Here is a 19144-nt window from a genome sequence, read left to right on the forward strand (position 1 = left end):
TGATTGCCCCTAACTGCCCCCACCCCCGCCAGCCTGATCACCGCTAACTGCCTCTGCCTGCCGGCCTGATAGCCCCTAACTACTACCCACCCCCCGTGGCCTGGTTGCCCCTTACTGCGCCCCCTGCTGGCCTGGTCGCCCCTAACTGCCCCCCCCCTCCCCGCCGGCCTGATTGCCCCACGCAGCCTGCTGTTCAGTTGTTTGGTCATCCCTCACTAAACCCCTGCTGGCCTGGTCGCCCCATGCAGCCTGCTGTTTGGTCATCTGTCCGGTTGTTTCGGTCGTGACGGCCCCTGGCTTTTTATATATTAGGATTTCTTTCATATAGGCAAATTTATTTATTTATTTATTTACTTACTTATTAATTATTTCTTAATCCTCACTCAAGGATATTTTCCCATTGATTTTTAGTAAAAGTAGAAGAGAGAGGGAAAGACAGAGAGAAACACCAATGTGAGAAACACATTGATTGGTTGCCTCCTGCAGAAGACCCAACCAGGGCCTGGGCCGGGAATGAGCCTGCAACCAAAGTATGTGCCCTTGACCTGAATCGAACCCAGAACCTTGGTCCACAGGCTGAGCTAAACCGGCTAGGACCATACGGGCAAATTTAAATTCAGGTTGTATGATATATTCGTGTTAAGAAGACAAAAAAGAAACACTTTCAGGAAAGGAGCAATTTAGAGTATGTTATCAAAGAAACTTTCATTGCTCTTCTTTTAACAACTTCTTTTGCATAATTCACAAGAAACTTTACAGTATTAAAACAGCACCCTCTATTATTAATTTAAGGCAAATACCCAGCAAATATTGACCATTATTTTTTTAAACAATTAAAGGAAATAAAACAAAGGAGTTAGTAAAAATATCCTATTCTTTTACTAAAACAGAAGTACCCTAAAATCAATACACATTTTCCTTGTTTGTTCAGAGTTTAAATTTCTTTTGTTGCCAAACTACAGATAAATGATGAAATGGACATAAACAATTCCCCAAAAGAGGGAAGGCTAGATAGGAAATCAAAAACAAGGGGCAAAATATCTCAAACTAGGCCACAGGTAATCCTGTCATAAAACCACGTTAAACCGTGAGGCAAAAGGCAGAAAACATCTCTGGAGCTATAGCCTTCCTTCTTCCCTCCTCAAAGGAATTTCAAATAATTTCTCAAGAGCCCCTCCATTTTTTTTCATACGGTATGGAAACCTATTTCCCTTATCTCACCCTCCCTTCCCCCATTACCTAGAGCAATAGGCTTCTGTGGAGGTAATCTGGGAGGTGGTGGTCTAGGTGGGACGTGGGATGGTTTAGCTGGGCTCTCTGACATAGGACATCTCTTGATTGTTCCTTGATTATCATCCTCAGTAGAATGACTTTCCTGGGGTATGAATATGGACTTAGGCTGAAATAATACAGAAAAGGAGACCAGTGATTAAACACGAAATTATTCACGTTTCATTAAACATAAAAAATATTAAGAATTTTTCCTGAAGGAAATATTATTATATATCAGAGGCTTTTAAACTGTGTATACTAGCAGCATTTCAAGGTTATTCAACTATCTGATTCAGATGATCTCAATACATATTTTAAAATTATACACTAAAAATGCTTTCTCAGGGGAAAAAAAAAGAGACCTCTTTCTATTAATTCCTTACAAGCCTTCCCACTTAGACTTGCCAAATAAAAATATTCTGGTCTTTCTTATCTCCAATTTAAATGAGTCTCTTTTTATTTTAAACATTCAGGCTATTCAGCTCCTTACAAGACTAATCTAAACTATCTCTTTTAAATGACTCAATGTCTTTTATGTTAATGCTTAATCTTTTAGACTGGGGGTAGAAAAAGGTATCAATTAAAATTTTATCATCATGGAGAATACTAATAAAAGATGCCTGAGAAACTTTCTATTCAGACAATTATGAAACCTCCACCAGCAGGAGGTTTGGAGACTTTATAAATTCTTATAAATATGTCCCTTATTAGGAGTATTACTTAGCACTTATCTCTTTGAGATTTAGATCTTTATATTTAAGCTAATACAATACTAAACAAGCAAATGCATTATTATTTATCTGTGTGAATCATGATTTTCTCAAAAGTAAGAAATGGAAACAAAATATAGTAATATATTGGATGCCAAGACTGATCAGACTCTAATTCTCATTTATAACCCATGATTTCAAACCTTATAAAACCAACAGCTAACTTTATAAACAGTTCATTCTATAATTAAAATTTGCTATGCATAAGCTTATAAAATAAATTTATATTAACTCCTTTTATCTTAAAAAAAACCTCTCATCTGTTGGAATAATCTATTATTTTATGATGCTTTTGTTTGGTAAAAGAATTTCATTGATAAGAAAAATGAAAATTACTGACCTATTTTTAATTTAAAAGTACCTTCTAAAAATTAAACATCTGGATAAAACACTATTCTTTACTCATTCTCAGGGCATCAGTTACTAGATTGATTTAAAAATGTAAGTTGCCTGGCAGGCATAGCTCAGTGGTTGAGTGTTGACCTATGAACCAGGAGGTCAAGGTTCGATTCTCAGTCAGGGCACATGCCCTGGTTGTGGGCTCAATCCCCAATAGGGGGTGTGCAGGAGGCAGACAATCAATCTTTCTCATCATTGATGTGTCTATCTCTCTTTCTCCCTCTCTGAAATAAAAAAATATATACATATTTTAGGAAAAAAGTAAGTTTCCTAAACCAAGTGAAATACTACTAATTCATTAATATAATTATTCTCATGTACAAATTTCTAGAACTTATTTAGAATAAACAATAAGTGGCAAGTTGGATAATTAAAAAAGAGAAACAATAATAACACAATTATCGACTTATATCATGATTAATTAGTAACTTCTTCATGATGTTTCTTTGTGGGTCCCAAGTGAAAATAAGCTACAGAGTAAATATTAATACAGTATCAAATTATCGCACACATACACAAACAAATTCAAATTGAAAAATAAATCTGCCTACCTTTGGTGGCAAAGGAGGTGGAACTTTTGCTTTCATGGTTGAACTATAAAAATATAAAAGTTTAGAATTAGAACTCTTTATTTTATTAAAAAAATCATTACTAAACTATAATTTTTCAAAGTTATGGAAGAAAAAATTGTATAACAAGTTCCTTTTTTCTAAGACTGGGCATTTTCTAAAATATTTTGTTAAATATTCAAATTATGCTGAATGGAGCATCATTCAGAAGTAACTGAGTAGATAAGCTTTCTTGATTTCAAATTCTAACCAGTAATTAGAAGTGGGAAAGATAACTTCAATTACAGTTTATATCAATCGAAAGGTAATTAATTAATGTAAAACAAGTAATTGGTTTAGGGCTGTGGTCGGCAAACTGCGGCTCGCGAGCCACATGCGGCTCTTTGGCCCCTTGAGTGTGGCTCTTCCACAAAATACCATGGCCTGGGCGAGTCTATTTTGAAGAAGTGGCGTTAGAAGAAGTTTAAGTTTAAAAAATTTGGCTCTCAAAAGAAATTTCAATCGTTGTACTGTTGATATTTGGCTCTGTTGACTAATGAGTTTGCCGACCACTGGTTTAGGGGAAAACAGCAAAATGATATACTGTAAAATATATCACAATGTAATATATGTTTTTACTACAGTTAGATATGAAATATCTCTGATGAACCTCATCAAAATATACATGCTTTATGAAATTATAGACAGAATTGATTTGACTGAAGCTAAGATTCATTACAATTCAGGACTGTAGTTTCTAAAACATTTACAAAACTTAAAAGATGATAGAGCATAAATTCTCTGATGAGGAAAATGAGGCCCAGAGAGGTTAAGGGACCTGATCCACGGTCACATAGTAGTGAAGTAGAAAGGAAAACCTACGCCTCCAAGGACTCAAGTGCGCTAGTCCTTGATGTTTCTATCTCTGTCTCTCCCTTTCCCTTCCTCTCTGAAATCAATAAATATATATATAAAAATACTAGAGGCCCAGTGTACGAATTCGTGCACCAGTGGGGTCCCTTGGCCTGGCCTGTGGGATCGGGCTGAAACCGGCTTTCCAACATCCCGTGAGGGTGGAGGCCAGGCCGAGGCACCCCACCGGTGCACGATCAGGGCTGGGGGAGGGACGTGGGAGGTTGGCCAGCAGGAGAGGGACTGCGGGAGGGCTCCAGGGTGTGTCTGGCCCATCTTGTTCAGTCCCAATTGACCTGACCCCAGCAGCAAGTTAACCTACCGGTTGGAGCGTCTGCCCCCTAGTGGTCAGTGCATGTCATAGCGACTGGTTGACTGTCTACCCCCTGGTGGTCAGTGCACATCATAGTGAGCGGTTGAGCAGCCTTAGCATATCATTAGCATATTATGCTTTGACTGGTTGAACAGACAACTGGACAACTGCACACAGCATATTAGGCTTTTATTATATAGGATTTTTTTAAAAAGCAAGTCTGGTTATAAGTAAAAAAAAGAAAAGAGGAGAGCTTGTGAGAAAGCTTCCATCTTCTTATAGAATCTGTAACAATAAAAGCGTAATATTCAAATCAACCAAGCAGCTGAACAGCGGAATGACCATCTGAACGACCACGCTATGCTAGCCACTTGCACCAGGCCAGCCAACACAGGTGCAATGAGATTGGTTGGGGGCCCAGCCATCGCCCCATGATCGCCCTGCAGAGGGAGGCTCAGGCCACCGGCTGTCGGGGCGATCAATCAGGGGACTCCACGATCATCCCAAAGAGGAAGGCCCAGGCCACTGACCAGTGGGCTACGGCGGGTGGGCGGGGCTTCCCTCCGCGGAGCACTATCACTTGCCCCAAAGAGAGAGGCCCAGGCTACCCCGAGGCGGTGCTGCGGCGGGTAGGCGATTCATTGTGTGCCCCGGCCGGGTAGGCAGGGCCTCCCACTTTGGGGCTCTGCGATCCATTGCCCCAAAGAGGGAGGCCCATGCTAACCAGTGGCGCTGAGGCAGGTGGGCGGGGCCTCCCTCTGTGGGGGTGATCCATCGTGGAGCCCCGGCCAGGTAGGCAGGGCCTACTTCTTTGGGCCGTTTGATCGTGGGGCTCCTGGACTGTGAAAGGGCCCAAGCCGGGCTGAGGGAACCCCCAGGGAGTGCACGAATTTCGTGCACTGGGCCTCTAGTACATAAATAATCATCAACAGAATGTCGTTAAAGGCCACTCTGGTCGGGTCTTTAACGAAAATGTTACTGGAAACTGGAGGAAAGATGATCTTTATTATAAAGAGTCAGGGAATTTGGCTGAATTATGTTCTGGTGTTTTGTAGAAGGTAAAAATTCAAAGTAATGAAATTAGATATTTAGCTGAGATTTCTACGCAAAGTGCTGAAGGAGTGGCTTGCTTATAATGAAATGAAAGAGATGAACTGAAGAAAAAAATGCCAAGAAAAGAGAAACTAGCACTTGAAATTTGAAAAATTCTCAGCCTATCCCTATTGTCTCAGAAACGGATGGCATGAGAAAGCATGTTCTGAAGAGAGCACCATGAGTGTGGCTGGACTGTCACTCAATACGGAATTTATGGGATTTTACCAGCACAAACACTGGCAGCTTGAACAGAAGGGGATGGAGATGAGACAAATACAAAGGAAGGCTGGGAACTCCTTGGATTTTATAGAACAGGATGGACAGAGGTTTCTGAACGTGCATACTCTTTAAGAAAAGAGAAAAAATAATTCTGAAGGTGATCCATAGATCATTAGATCTAAACTGAATTGATTTACTATGACTTTAGAGTTGACACTGGAAAGAGCTAAGACTTTTAGAATGACTATATTTTACATGTGTTAAGGACATAAATTTTGGGGAATGAGGGGCACAATAATATGGACTGAATTGTGTCCCCTCAAAATTGTATGTTGAGGTCCTAACTCTGATGTGATTATATCTGGAGATAGTAGTGCTTTTGGGAGGTAATGAAAGTTAATTGAGATCCTAAGAGTCAAGCCCTAATCGAATAGGATTAGTGGCTTTGTAGGAAGAGGGAGAGAGAGTTCTCTCTGCCTGTACACACTGAGGAAAGCCCATGTGAGGACATGGTGAGAAGGCAGCTGTCTGCAAGCCTGGAAGAGAGCTCTCACCAGGAATTAAACTGGTCAGCAGCTTGAGCTTAAACTTCCCAGCCTCCAGAACTGTGAGAAATAAATTTTGTTTAAACCACCAATCTATGATATTTTATTAAGGATGATGGAGCAGACTAATACAACTAAAACAGAAAAAGGAAAGAAACTGTGCTAGAACCCATAATACTACATTACCAATGACATTAAAATTACTGTCAACATTAGGCTGTCAGACTTATGAAATCAGAGCACATGATACTTTCTCTTTTACTAAAAATCAAAACAGAACGTACTGTTTAGATTCATCATCATCCCCTTCATCATCTTCTAAATGTGCCACATGCCCTCTAAAGATAAAGAAGGATAGTTCCATTGTTACTAAGTGAACTTGACCAAAATAGCTTAAGAAGAAATTTCAGAAAACTGCAAGACAGAATTTTACTTCTACATCTTTACAGAGTTAAAACACCAGTAACAACAAAAAATGATCTTAAGGCTACATGTCAGAGAAGGGAACAAACAGATGACTCATCTGTGTGACAAAGTACTCTAAGCTTAATTAAAAAGTAAAATTACCACCCTGGCTGGAGTTGCTAAGTGGTTAGAGCGTCGGCCTGTGCACCGGAGGGTCTCAGGATTCAATTCCCAGTCAAGGGCATGTACCTGGGTTGCAGGTTCCATCCCCACCCCCAGTCACAGTGCATGTGGGAGGCAACCAATCGATGTGTCTCTCACATACATGTTTCCCTCTCTCTCCTTCCCCTTCCCTTTCACTCTCTCTAAAAAGCCAATGGAAAAAATATCCTCACTCCTCAGGTGAGGATTAAAAAAACAAAACAAAAAGTAAAATTACCGCTGATGTAATTCTTCTTCAACAGACTTCAGAAGACTCCTTAAAAGAAAGAAAGAAAGAAAGAAAGCAATGTGAATTAAGCAAGCAATAAGTATATATCTTCATCATTTTAACCTTATCGACAAAATTACTTTTTTAATATTTACTAGAAATATACTACAATGATTATCTCAATACCATAAAACATCAAGTTATATTTAATGAGCTACCTCTATTTTCTGTTGCTAATGTCTTTATTTATGTATTTTAAATGAACAAAATAAACCCTAATGTTTATTGAAAAATACCAATTCAAACAGAGCACAACCCACCACAAAATGTCACAATAGGACTGACAAAACAATAATTGCAGGGTCATAGTCAGGAGCTTCCAGGATTCAAATTTACCCGGAATATTTACGTGACACCTGAAATTACATTTTCTTTTTCTTAAAATAAGGAAGGTGACACACTTTAAAAAAACATCATGCTCTCAGGCAATCCTACAAAATGAAACTCAACATGTTGGCTCTCTCTGCAGAAGCATGCATGCATGTGATGTGAATACATGAATGTAGTAGCACTCTGTTTCCACAGAACACACTCACTTACCTGGCTATCTGCTCTCCAGTGGTGGACTGGCAAACACATTTACACTTTTGGGAGACTAAGCCTGTATCAGACCAGGTGTGAGGGTTTTATCATTAGGAGCAATTTATAAAACCTGCTATTCAGGAGGGTAAGAGAGAACTCATGGCATTTCTGAAGTCCCTTTACTTTTTTCCACGACAAGCTCATGCAGCCTATCTCCTGTATTATACTCTTCAAGCATAAAATCTCAATAGTCTCCTTAAAACTAATGGAACAGAGAGAAATATGGCGACTAAGGCAAAAGTATTCAGCAGAAAATTTACTCTCTCAAAAGCTAGAAGGTAGTACCTTCTAATCATTTTTTTCTCCCTATATATATTGGGGGAAAACTGCCATTAGAGTTATCAAAATGTAAAACCAGAGAAATTGAAAGCTGGTATAAGCAATTAATTGAATATATTTTAGCCATCAAATTTTAATTAGGCCAGCTTAATGATCTAAATTTGAAAAACGACAAAGTTCTAAATCTGGATCCTACTTTGCAGATAAAGGAAGTGAGGTACTTCAGTCAATGTATTACCTTAATCACAAAGCTCTTTCTGTCCTACCAACAGGAAGGCAGGAGCATCTCTGCCTAAAGGCAGTTTAGCAAAACGATGCCGGGTTGTGAAGCAAAGACAGCCCGAGTCTGACTGCTGCCTCGGCCACTGTAAGCTACATGGCCTGCAATAAGTCACTTTGATTTCCCTATGCTTCAGTTTCCACAGCAGTAAAATGGGAATTATAATATACATGATGTCAAATGTTCATATATCTGAAGGTATAATGCATTAATATAGGTAAAATGCTTAGAATAGTAATTTAGAACATAGTAAGTATTCAATTAGTGTTTTCTTTATTATTACTGACTAAAAAACATTTCTTTAAACCTGCAATTCTCAAAATGTGGTCTGGGGATCCTGGGAGTCTTAGTCTCCTGTAGAAGGTCTGCAAGGTCAACACTATTTTCATAATACTAAAGTATTTACTTTTTCACTCTTATTCTTTCATTGAAAATGGAACTCTAGTTTTCTAGACTATCAAGAACACTAGAGGCCGGTGCATGAATTTGTGCACAGGTGGGGTCCCTCCCAGCCGATCGGGGCAGCCAGGCGGGGGAGGCTGACTGTGGTCAGTGCGCGTCATAGCTACTGGCCGGTTGTAAAGGTTGCTTAGGCTTTTATATATATAGATGATATCACAACAGATTAGCAGCAGACATGAGAAACCAGCTGTCTTCTACTAAACCAGACATTAAGGAGATATGCAAAAAAAACACAATGTACTTTTCTTACTAATATTATTTTATTTCAGAAAAAGAGCATTCTTCATAAAAAAATGCTATTAGTTGACTTCAACAAAAAGTTTGTTGTATTACACTGACCTATATAAAACCTTCTTGTAATTATTTGTTGCTTCTAACTCTCATGAGAAGAATCGAGTGGTATTAGGAAGGAGTTGCCATAAAGGTGGCATGTGAATTGGTCCTAAATAATAAAAATGTTATCTATGATAACATGTAATAGGTATATTACTATTAGAATAAATATTTTTGAAAAGTTCCCTGTTTACATTTCTAATAATATAAATATTGACAGTTATAACCTGTATTAACAAAAAACTCATTGGAGTCCCCAATAGTATTTTAAGACTGTAAAAGGATTCTGAGACTAAAATTTTAAGAAGCGCTGCTTTAAACTATTTTACTAAATTAAACATAATATCTTTGAACTATACAGTGGGCTTTCATATCCTTTCAGAAGATGTGAAAAAAAACACACCATTTTCTTGAGCATATGACAATATTTTTTGAAGCATTTTCTTTCCAGTAGGGAATATCAGGATTTGAGAATAATTAAGAGGAGAATTTAAATGTAGTTTATTTTTAGTTACCCTATGTAACTGAACTTATATGGCATTCCACTTTTCTAGGTTCTCTAAGAATAAGAGAAAAAAGCTGAATAAGAGAACATGAAAAAGTGGCTAATCTATGGCTATGGACCCATATATATTTTTTATTCATTTACTTATAAATCTCCCACTATGTGTTAAGACTTTTTTGTTAGTCAAGTTAAAGATGTCATTAAGTATTAATGAAAAGTAGAATACATTTGCTTTTCAGGCTTTATGAAAGAGAAAATAAAACATGGCTAAATTTGCTAAAATGTTAATTTACAGTAAATACTATATCTGGAGAGCACTGGAGAAAAATGTGATGCTGATTTAATCATCAAGACTGGGTACTATACAATAAACAATGTCACTATTCACTAGTCCACTTCATTATTCTATTATGGAATTTTTAGAAAGTAATGAACAAAACAACACTGATGCCCTCAGATACTAAATTACTAAATCAACCTAAAATGATTTAAAAATTTGAATAGGATTAAAAATGGAACTGTATGCAAATATAGATTTAACTGATCATGTGAAGAAAATAATCTGGAAGTAAAAAAAACACACAAAACTGCCAAAAATATTTAGCATATCTGAATTAACTAAGGAATTCATGCTGCTGACTACTCAAGTCTTTCAAAATTGTCTAACTGGTTCAAAACAATCTATAAAGTACTGATTATATTTGGAAACAAAACCACTCCCTGTTTCTCTAAAACCAAAAGAGCAGTTTTATTCACTTATTTCACTTGACCTTACAATCAATAATTACTGAGTAAATACTACAAATAAGGGCAACTAGTAAGTACTTACTAAACCAGAAATATGCCAAATGTTTTACAATGACTATTCCATTTCACCCCAAAAGAAGGTACTATTATAATTCCCATTTTACTAGAGAAACTGAGGTAAATTTCTTAGTCTTAATGGCTTACAGAAAGAGACAATTCTGGTCTTTACTACTACTACATTCAATTGTGCCAGGAATTGTATAATTCAATTTAGTCTTTTCACTACTATTTAGGTCTTTTCTAAAAGAGGGTTTATCTTTAGAATTTTTGTGCTATATTAAAAAAATCAAAAATAATTTAGAATTTTCTTTAAAAGTAATACTTTGTTGGTTTTAAATGATCAGAAAAGTTGACCTCAACAATAATATAATTCAAAAGAAAAGAAAACCACTCAATAAGTCAAAATATATAGGGATTTATTTAAAAAATAACAACTATCTTATATAGTTGCCACACGGTCTGTAATACGTAGAAACCCAGAAATGAAAATCTGTCTGCCTGATCACCTATGGAGAAAGCAGGAAATCCTGTGAGTTTTAAAACACTGCCTAGTCACAAGGATAAAGCAGACATATCAGTACAGTAAGAGAAGTGCTACATCCATGCTCATGTCACATGTATGTATATGTACCTGTACACGAAACACAGCCAAAGGTCAAACTTTTGGCCAACCTACCTTGCCAGTAATTCGTTATATAGAATACAGTTCCTTAAGCAGGGATCCAATTAATCAAAAAAATGAAGGTTGGGCAAATTATTAATATTTTACCTAGCCAAAGTAACCATATACTATGAAAATGTCTAACAGATAAAAATCAGAAAATGGAAACTAAGGAATCTGGAAAATCATTTAGAGATGGACTATATATATATATATATATATATATATATATATATAATATTTTTTGGTTACTTTTGCAAGTATGCCATTTAAAAATATATTTTAAATGAATCCAAGAAAGGTAAATGAAATATCTTTCCAAATTACCCTGTCTCTTAAAATATATTGAAATTTACTAACAAGGGCCTTAAAACCAGTGACCTCAAATTTAGACAAAATAACATAAAAAAATACATAAATTTTTCATTTGCTAACTCACTATGAGACAAACTTTCCTTTGTTGTCCATCAACAAATTAGGACAAACTATAAATAGCAATTTGTTATTATTTAGATAGAATTTTATTTTTCTACCAGGAGAATTTCACACTTATTTTCCATTTTAGGAAATATAAATAAAGTTACTAATAATAATTTAATAAAAAACACCTCACAGTACTTAAATGAACTTCAGTTTAAATAAAAACTAGGGCATTTCTCTAGGGCCGTGGTCGGCAAACTCATTAGTCAACAGAGCCAAATATCAACAGTACAACGATTGAAATTTCTTTTGAGAGCCAAATTTTTTAAGCTTAAACTTCTTCTAACGCCACTTCTTCAAAATAGACTCGCCCAGGCCGTGGTATTTTGTGGAAGAGCCACACTCAAGGGGTCAAAGAGCCACATGTGGTTTGGGAGCCGCAGTTTGCCGACCACGGCTCTAGGTTGTCATTCAAAGCCTTTTTTCTGTGTTGAAAAACATATTCAAATGATTCATTTATTTAAAGAAAGAGACATGATTTTGCACTATAATCACTAAATCTGAGCTACTTATCTTTAGTCACCTTTTGTCAACTGTTTAATTTAAAATAAGGGTGTGTGTGTGTGTGTGTGTGTGTGTGTCTCAACTCTCTAATGCAATTGAAATTCTATTTTGAAATTCTATTTTGTTCTGATTATTAAAATACCTACATTGCTGGGAGATTTTTGGCAACTTAAATAATATTTCCTTATAATACTAGCTTTTTTGGGGGCGGGGGAATCAAACCATTTTATTGAGGGCCTTCGGGGGAGGGTTGAAGGGATGAGAGGACAATAAGAAAATCTACGGGGAAGAGCAGAGTCTGGTCCCCAAACCTTGCTAACTCGGGCCTTTGAACAACTGAAAGTGTTACACCTGAAAAGCTGCCTTCTCACCACTGTGCTGTACCACCTAGATAGTGCGTGGTGTAGAGCAGGCCTTGAATAATTTGGGTTTATTTCTTGCATAAATACCTTTCAAGACTTTAGACACATTTTAATTACTGTTCACTTTTTAAAAGACTCTTACCAGCTAAAATATTAAGATTTCTAAACAGTGTGAATATTTCCAGCTGTTTTCAGAGGCCAACACATCTAAGAGACATACCAAAGCAAGTTTTATAAGGAACAGACAAGTCTTTACAAATAAAAGAAATAAATTGCTCAAACATATATTTATCCTCATTTGAAATATACTCAGTTTTCTCTAGAGATCTACAAGGTAACTTGATGTAAAAAATTCAAGGTGATTATACCCATTATAACAATTATTGATTAAATGATTAGCAAAATAACAGTAAAACAAAGTTAAAAGTATTTTATGAAATATATCTACCAACTATTTTACTACTGTAATTATTTAGTATTATAATTATTAAAATATAATATTTTAAAGCAACTTAATTATTCCTGATTTAAATTTAATTTTAAAAGAATTTTACTTACTTGTTTGTACCTAAAAAGTAACTACCTTGGTGTCCTTGTCCATATTCTAGTTGTAGATCCTAACAGTATAAAACAAAATATTTAGTAAAACAGTAGTATCTTACAAATCACGATGCAATAATATACATTAGTTTTAAAAGAGAAACCCCAGACTTCAAATAAATCTGTATTGCTATATGTTCTTAAAAAGAAGGCATGGTAGGACTTCCAACAATAAAAGTAAGTTCAGTATTTTTCTGGGAACTCATTAAAATAATATGTGCAAGTTTCATTTAAGGATATTGCTATTATAATTAACATTTGTAAAGTCAGCTTTTAGAAAGAAAAAGTTCAAATAAAGTCTTTATTCTCAAGCTCTAATGAAGCAAAAATGATTACAGAAGGGAACAAGCAACAAAAATCTTGGTCTGTCTTTGTAAGAGCTGCAATAATTATGTCTATCATACATTCACACATTGCTACAACTGCTTTATACAGGTAATAATAATTTTTTAAAGAAATAAAATAGGGTACTCTTTTAAAGTAAAATATATATATGGATTTGCAAAAGATTATAAATTGTATGTTAGGACTTTTAATATATTTTAAAGAGTTAAGTGTAAGTAGCAAAACTTCAATATTATAAAGGCAGTTCATCAACTATTTAAACATTCTCACTAAATGCTGCATGTTGTAGAGTTAAGAATTGAAATTTAAAGGTACAAACAATATATATGTGCTCGACTCAAACACCTTCTTGAGACAAAAAAAAAAAATGCTTTTCAACAATAATAAAAAACAGTTTCCTTTCTCCCCTCCTTCTTAAAGCCTATGTATCTCAAGCACTATTTTAATAATAAAGGGGGAATATTTAACATTTCAAGTGAATTTTATTTTTACTAGAATATAATATTCTTAAGAGTGCTGTAAGCAGCCTTCCAAGACTGTCAAGTAAGATAGCTGTAACCTTCTCCAAGTCTCCAATGCATTTAACACATAGTTCTCCTCCAGCAATTACGCTGCATTTTAATTAATTTATTTACAAGTCTATAAAAATAGTTGCCAGGCTGTGAGCTCCTCAAACAAAGAGAAATTGTTAAATCCATCTTTCTTCCCTACAGCCCAGGGACTAGCATAACACCTGGCACATATTAACTAGGCCCTAAATAAATGCTTGTTCAGATGCTATTTGTTTATTTTCCTATAAATAAGACTAGAGGCCCAGTGCATGAAATTTGTGCACTCGGAGGGGTCCCTCAGCCCGGCCTGCACCCTCTCAGTCCAGGAGCCCTTGGGGGATGTCCGACTGCAGGCTTAGGCCCACTTCCAGGGAGTGGGCCTAAGCCGGCAGTCAGACATCTTTAGTGCTGCTGCCAAGGTGGGAGAGGCTCCTTTCACCGCCGCTGCGCTTGCCAGCCATGAGCTCGGCTTCTGGCTGAGTGGCGCTTCTCCTGTGGGAGCGTACTGACCACCAGGGGGCAGCTTCTGCATTGAGTATCTGCCCCCTGGGTCAGTTTGCATCATTGCATTGACTGTTCGGTCAATTTGCATATTAGCCTTTTATTATATAGGATAACTAACACTTCAGCCTCATCTATAACAATAAAAGTGCAATATACTATTTAGGCTGGATGTCTTTCCGGACAAGTCGGGGCTGCGAGGGCCGAGCCCCTTGCACAAATTCGTGCACTGGGCCTCTAGTTAATATATACATGAAAATAACTCTAGGTCACAATACTACTAAGCCTAGAATCCTGAGAGGATTCTAAGCAATACATTACATTTAAATGGGAAGTACTTTAACATGTAAGTATTACAAGACCTGTCTAAAAAATATCTGATGAAAATAAAAATCCAATTTTGTCTTTTTCAATATTTGTGTTCTTCCATGCATAATAATAAATATTCTTACTAGTGAGAGAAAAGATAATATATCATAAACAAAAGAGATTACTCAACTGTCACACTGGTATCACATGAAATTCTAATGGAAAGAGATACCTATTCTCTAATTAATAATGATAGATCTTAATAGAATAAAATCACTGTTATATGAGACAGTCACACATTATTATGCTGAACAATTTAATTGGTCATGACTGTATACGGAACTTTTAAATGTTGATATTCAGTAAAGAGAAGTACTATCTCAATGAATTCACTTTCCAATTCAAGTTTGTTTTCTTTAGCTGTAGATAACTGGGCCCTCTACAGACCAGCAATACCTTTAGCCAATAATCTCTTAAACCTTTAATCAAATGATAGCTTCCCAAAGCATATACTTCTGTTCCTTGATAATGATTGGGGAAAAAATAGAGACCATCAGTGTACTTAGAAGGCAAGAGAAGAGTCTAAAAACAACTAACATCATTCAGGTTGTAGACAGACCCAAGTCTGGTGATTCACTGGGCCATGTGTGAAGCCCTCCCAGGAAAGCTAAGATTGAAAGGGGCTTGTTCTTTATAAACTCCTTCTCTGTAAATTAAGTTCTGTTATGTTTTAGCAAACATGGAATATAAACAATGTACTGGCCATGTCATCAAGTAAAAAAATTACACTAAGTCCTTCTAATAATTATCTAATTCTCTTCAATTCAGCTATTATTTACCAAGCACCTATTATTAAATAGTAGGAATTCAGATAGTAAATCAGACAAGAAAAAATGAAAAGAAATAGAAAGGAAAGAAAAAAAAGTGAAACCTGGGCAAAGTTAGTAATTATTTATGTTATCTTTAGGGCAGTCTAAGAAAAATTGATCTACAACCCTTTTTAAAAGGACTTGAAAGCTATTCTGTAACAGATAATGCTACCAAAATTATTCTTGGAAAAGCACTCAAAATATACCCTAGATGAGTAAAACCTGGGCTAAATAAGCTAAATAAGAATACATTTGAACATGCTAGGACAGACATAAAAATATTAGTTGCATAAATCAGGCATCAACTTATTAGTGAATGACAATACTTAGCAACATAGTCAAGGTCAATAAGTAACAACATGGACTGAAAACATGCAATAGCCTAGTACAGATTCAACCCAACGAAAATTTAAGATGGTCTACCCAGCTCAATTAAAATATCATTCTGAGCCACAATGTCTTAACTTCCGTGGTTCATTTTAATGAATGGGGGTGTATTCCTAAACCTAGGATAAAGTCTCTAAGAAAATATGGTGCCAGAAAAAAATGAAAAAGAATAAAAGGATGTGATGAGAACACTGGAAAAAGAAAATAGATGATCAAGAAAACATTATTGATTTTTTTATTACCCCCCCAAGGATATTATAAAGTCTATCTACCTGATGAGAAAACAGCAGGAAGTTAATAGAACTGATACAGTTGGCTACAAAAACAGAGAGAAAGTACTTCACCAATTTATTTTACCCAAGAAAAAAGAACACAGCAGAAGAGGAAAACTTTTTTTAACATAAAAAATGAGAGAATTGTGGAACAAATAAAATCATTAGATACCTTTTAATGTGGTAGATAATTTACAGGAGTATAAAAGGATTGAAACCTGGATAATTCAAAAAGATTTTTTATTTTGTTTCTTAAAAACTCAGAAAAGCAAGTGGAGCCAGAATACTGATCAAGCAGTTAGTATTCTGACTAATAAAAGCAGAAGACTTTTAAGGAAGCTCAAACTGAATAACATGACTTCTGTACAGCAAGCTTGGAAATGAATACTAGCAGGTTAGGTTTGACATTCTAGAAAATGTCCTACCATTGAGCAATTATGAAATGAGGTCTCCTTAGAAACGGTCTTCAATATTAGATAAGAAAAGTGACCACCAACATACATTTTGTAGTAAGTAACTAGAGGCCCGGGGCACGAAATTTGTGCACTTGGGGGATGGGGGGAGTTCCCCAGCCTGACCTGTGCCCTCTCATAGTGCAGGAGCCCCGCGACTGATCACCCCAAAGAGGTAGGCCAGAGCCAGGGATCCCACCTCCACGCTGTGCGGGGCACAGGACCCCCAGGCCCAGCCGTGCAGAGCCCCGCCTCCACACCGCACATGCAGCGTCAAGTCCCTGCCCACCCGTGTGCGCCCATTGCGCATGCAACCTCCTGGTGATGGATTGTGACGGCGTGAGGGCATCACGGCATGAGGGCGTGACGACCACCTAGGCCAGTGGTCGGAAAACTGCGGCTTGCGAGACACATGTGGCTCGCGAGCCACGGTTTGCTGCTCTGTCGACTAATGAGTTTGCTGACCACTAGGACAGGGGCTTAATCACAAGGAATAACAACAGCCTGTAATTATTGGAATCGAGAGTCTAGGTCAGTGGTCGGCAAACTCATTAGTCAACAGAGCGGCAAACGGCGGCTCGCGAGCCGCCGTTTGCTGACCACTGACCTAGGCTATTATTAGCATAGATAGTTTAACAGATTTAAAATAAGTAAAGTTGGCATTTTCTATTTCTTTTATAGAATAAATATAACTTTATAGACTTTATTTAATTTTGACCTAATTCAGGAATAATTTCAAAATACTTTTATTATAATTAATGATAATAATCAATTGGTTATTATCTTCCTAACATGTTTTTAATTCTAACTTAAATATTTTATTCCCTTAGGTAGACTAAGTTTCTTCAGAGTAATAATTATGTAAATTCATGTTCCTCCATAGCAACTAACATAGTGTTTCACATACAATTAACTTTAGATATATTTTTCATTATAATGGGCCAAAATATACAGTAAAATTAGGCAAAATTTAAAAAATTAACATCAGCTGAACAGATGTGTAGTATTATCTTTTAATTTAAAAACAGATCAGGTAAACACATCTGTATAGTTATGGGCAAAACTGTTACTATTTAATTATCACATTATAATGAGGTTTTTGTTTTTAACTTGGGCATCTTTTAAAATTTAAAGAATTTTTTTTATTTACTAACAATCCTAAAAATTAAGTTCTGTTCTTCTGGTTCCATGTATTATCATTGCCTGATTTAAAAAAAAAATCATTTTATTGTAGTAATGAAAATTGAGGTGTTACATTCAAAATTCATTTACAAAATCATAAAATAAATACACTTAGCATTTAAAACAACCAGAAAGCACCGATGACACCACACTTTTAGGCAGCAGGCTTTCTGTAAGGGAGTAAATGTTTCTTCTGGGTCCTAAAGAACTTAGGGCTGTAATCTCGGTGGCCACTACCCACTAAGATGACAGCCAAACATTCTGGGTTCACGTGGTTTCTAGGCGCCAGCAACAAGTATTTGTAAGACATAAAATCTTGTTCGCAGTGCCAAAATTTAGGACTGATGAAATTAGGGGAATGAAATAACTAAGGACAGGTCAAACCCATTAGGATGGCTATCACTTAAAAAACAAAAACAAAAACCTCCCTTTCTCCTGCCACAAAAGAACAAGTGTTGATGGAAGCAGAGAAATTGGAACCCTTGTGCACAGCTGGTAGGAACTGTAAAATGATGCGGCTGCTATGGAAAACTGTATGGTTGTTCCCCAAACATATTAAACGTAGAATTATCATGCTATCTAACAAGTCCCAATCTAGTTATATTCCTAGGAAAGCACAGATTTGACAGATATTTGTAATCCATGTTCACAGCAGTATTATTCACAGTAATCAAAAGGTGAAAGCAACTCATGCCCACTGATGGCTCAAGGAATAAACAAAATGTGGTTTATATGTACAATGGAATATTATTCAGTCTTAAAAAAGGAAATTCTGACGAATGCTACAACATGGATGAATCTTGAAGACGTGATGACATTTTGCTAAGTAAAGGGAGCCAGTCACAAAGGGACAAATGTTCTAGGGTTCCAATTATATAAGGTAACTGGAGTACAAAAAAAAAATCAAAGAGACAGAAAATAGAATGATGGTTGCCACGGCCTTGGGGGAAGGGAGGATGAGAGTTACTGTTTAATGGGTGAGGAGTTGTAGTTTGGGAAGATGAAAATGTTTTGGAGACCAACAGTGGTCATGGTTGCAATACAGAACCTACATAGTGGTTTAGGTATGAATTCCTGAGCCAGGCTGCATAGGTCAAAGCCCAGCTCTGCTATTACTTAGCGAAGTGGCAAGACCAATTTCAGCTTCTTTGCACCTTAAATTCTCTCATTTGTAAGACATAAGTTAATGTATTTAAAGTGTTTAGAATAATGTCTGGCATATAAAAACTTCTTAGATAAGTGTTAGCTTTTATCATCATTAGAAGTGCGTTTAAAGGTTGATTTTATAAATGTCAGGATCTGACAAATATTTCATTCACTCTCCTACCACAAGTTATCTGTCCCTAATGCCCTCCTCTGTCACAAGATTCCATCAACTGTTCCCTCGCTCATAAGAAATTCCTGATTATTTGGAGAGGGGCTAGTTCTAGGGAACAGAGCCATAATAACTTAC

At 36.3% G+C, this 19144-nt stretch overlaps 1 protein-coding gene across 4 annotated transcripts in view; it reads right to left on the reverse strand.

The window, feature by feature from the left end:
• The window catches only part of MAP4K3 (mitogen-activated protein kinase kinase kinase kinase 3), a 119147-nt gene that overhangs the window by 23655 nt on the left and 76348 nt on the right, over positions 1 to 19144 (reverse strand). For 2 of the 4 annotated variants that reach the window (XM_079792257.1, XM_079792259.1), the window contains 5 exons: positions 12782 to 12840; positions 6918 to 6956; positions 6358 to 6411; positions 2993 to 3035; positions 1240 to 1399 (listed from right to left, as the gene is read on the reverse strand). In XM_079792257.1, the coding sequence (XP_079648383.1) occupies positions 1240 to 1399; positions 2993 to 3035; positions 6358 to 6411; positions 6918 to 6956; positions 12782 to 12840 (355 nt within the window). The remainder of the gene's footprint in view (positions 1 to 1239; positions 1400 to 2992; positions 3036 to 6357; positions 6412 to 6917; positions 6957 to 12781; positions 12841 to 19144) is intronic. The other 2 variants (XM_079792258.1, XM_079792260.1) reach the window with 1 other exon arrangement.

Source organism: Cnephaeus nilssonii (assembly GCF_951640355.1).
Source record: "Cnephaeus nilssonii genome assembly, chromosome: 15".
Lineage (NCBI taxonomy): Eukaryota > Metazoa > Chordata > Mammalia > Chiroptera > Vespertilionidae > Cnephaeus > Cnephaeus nilssonii.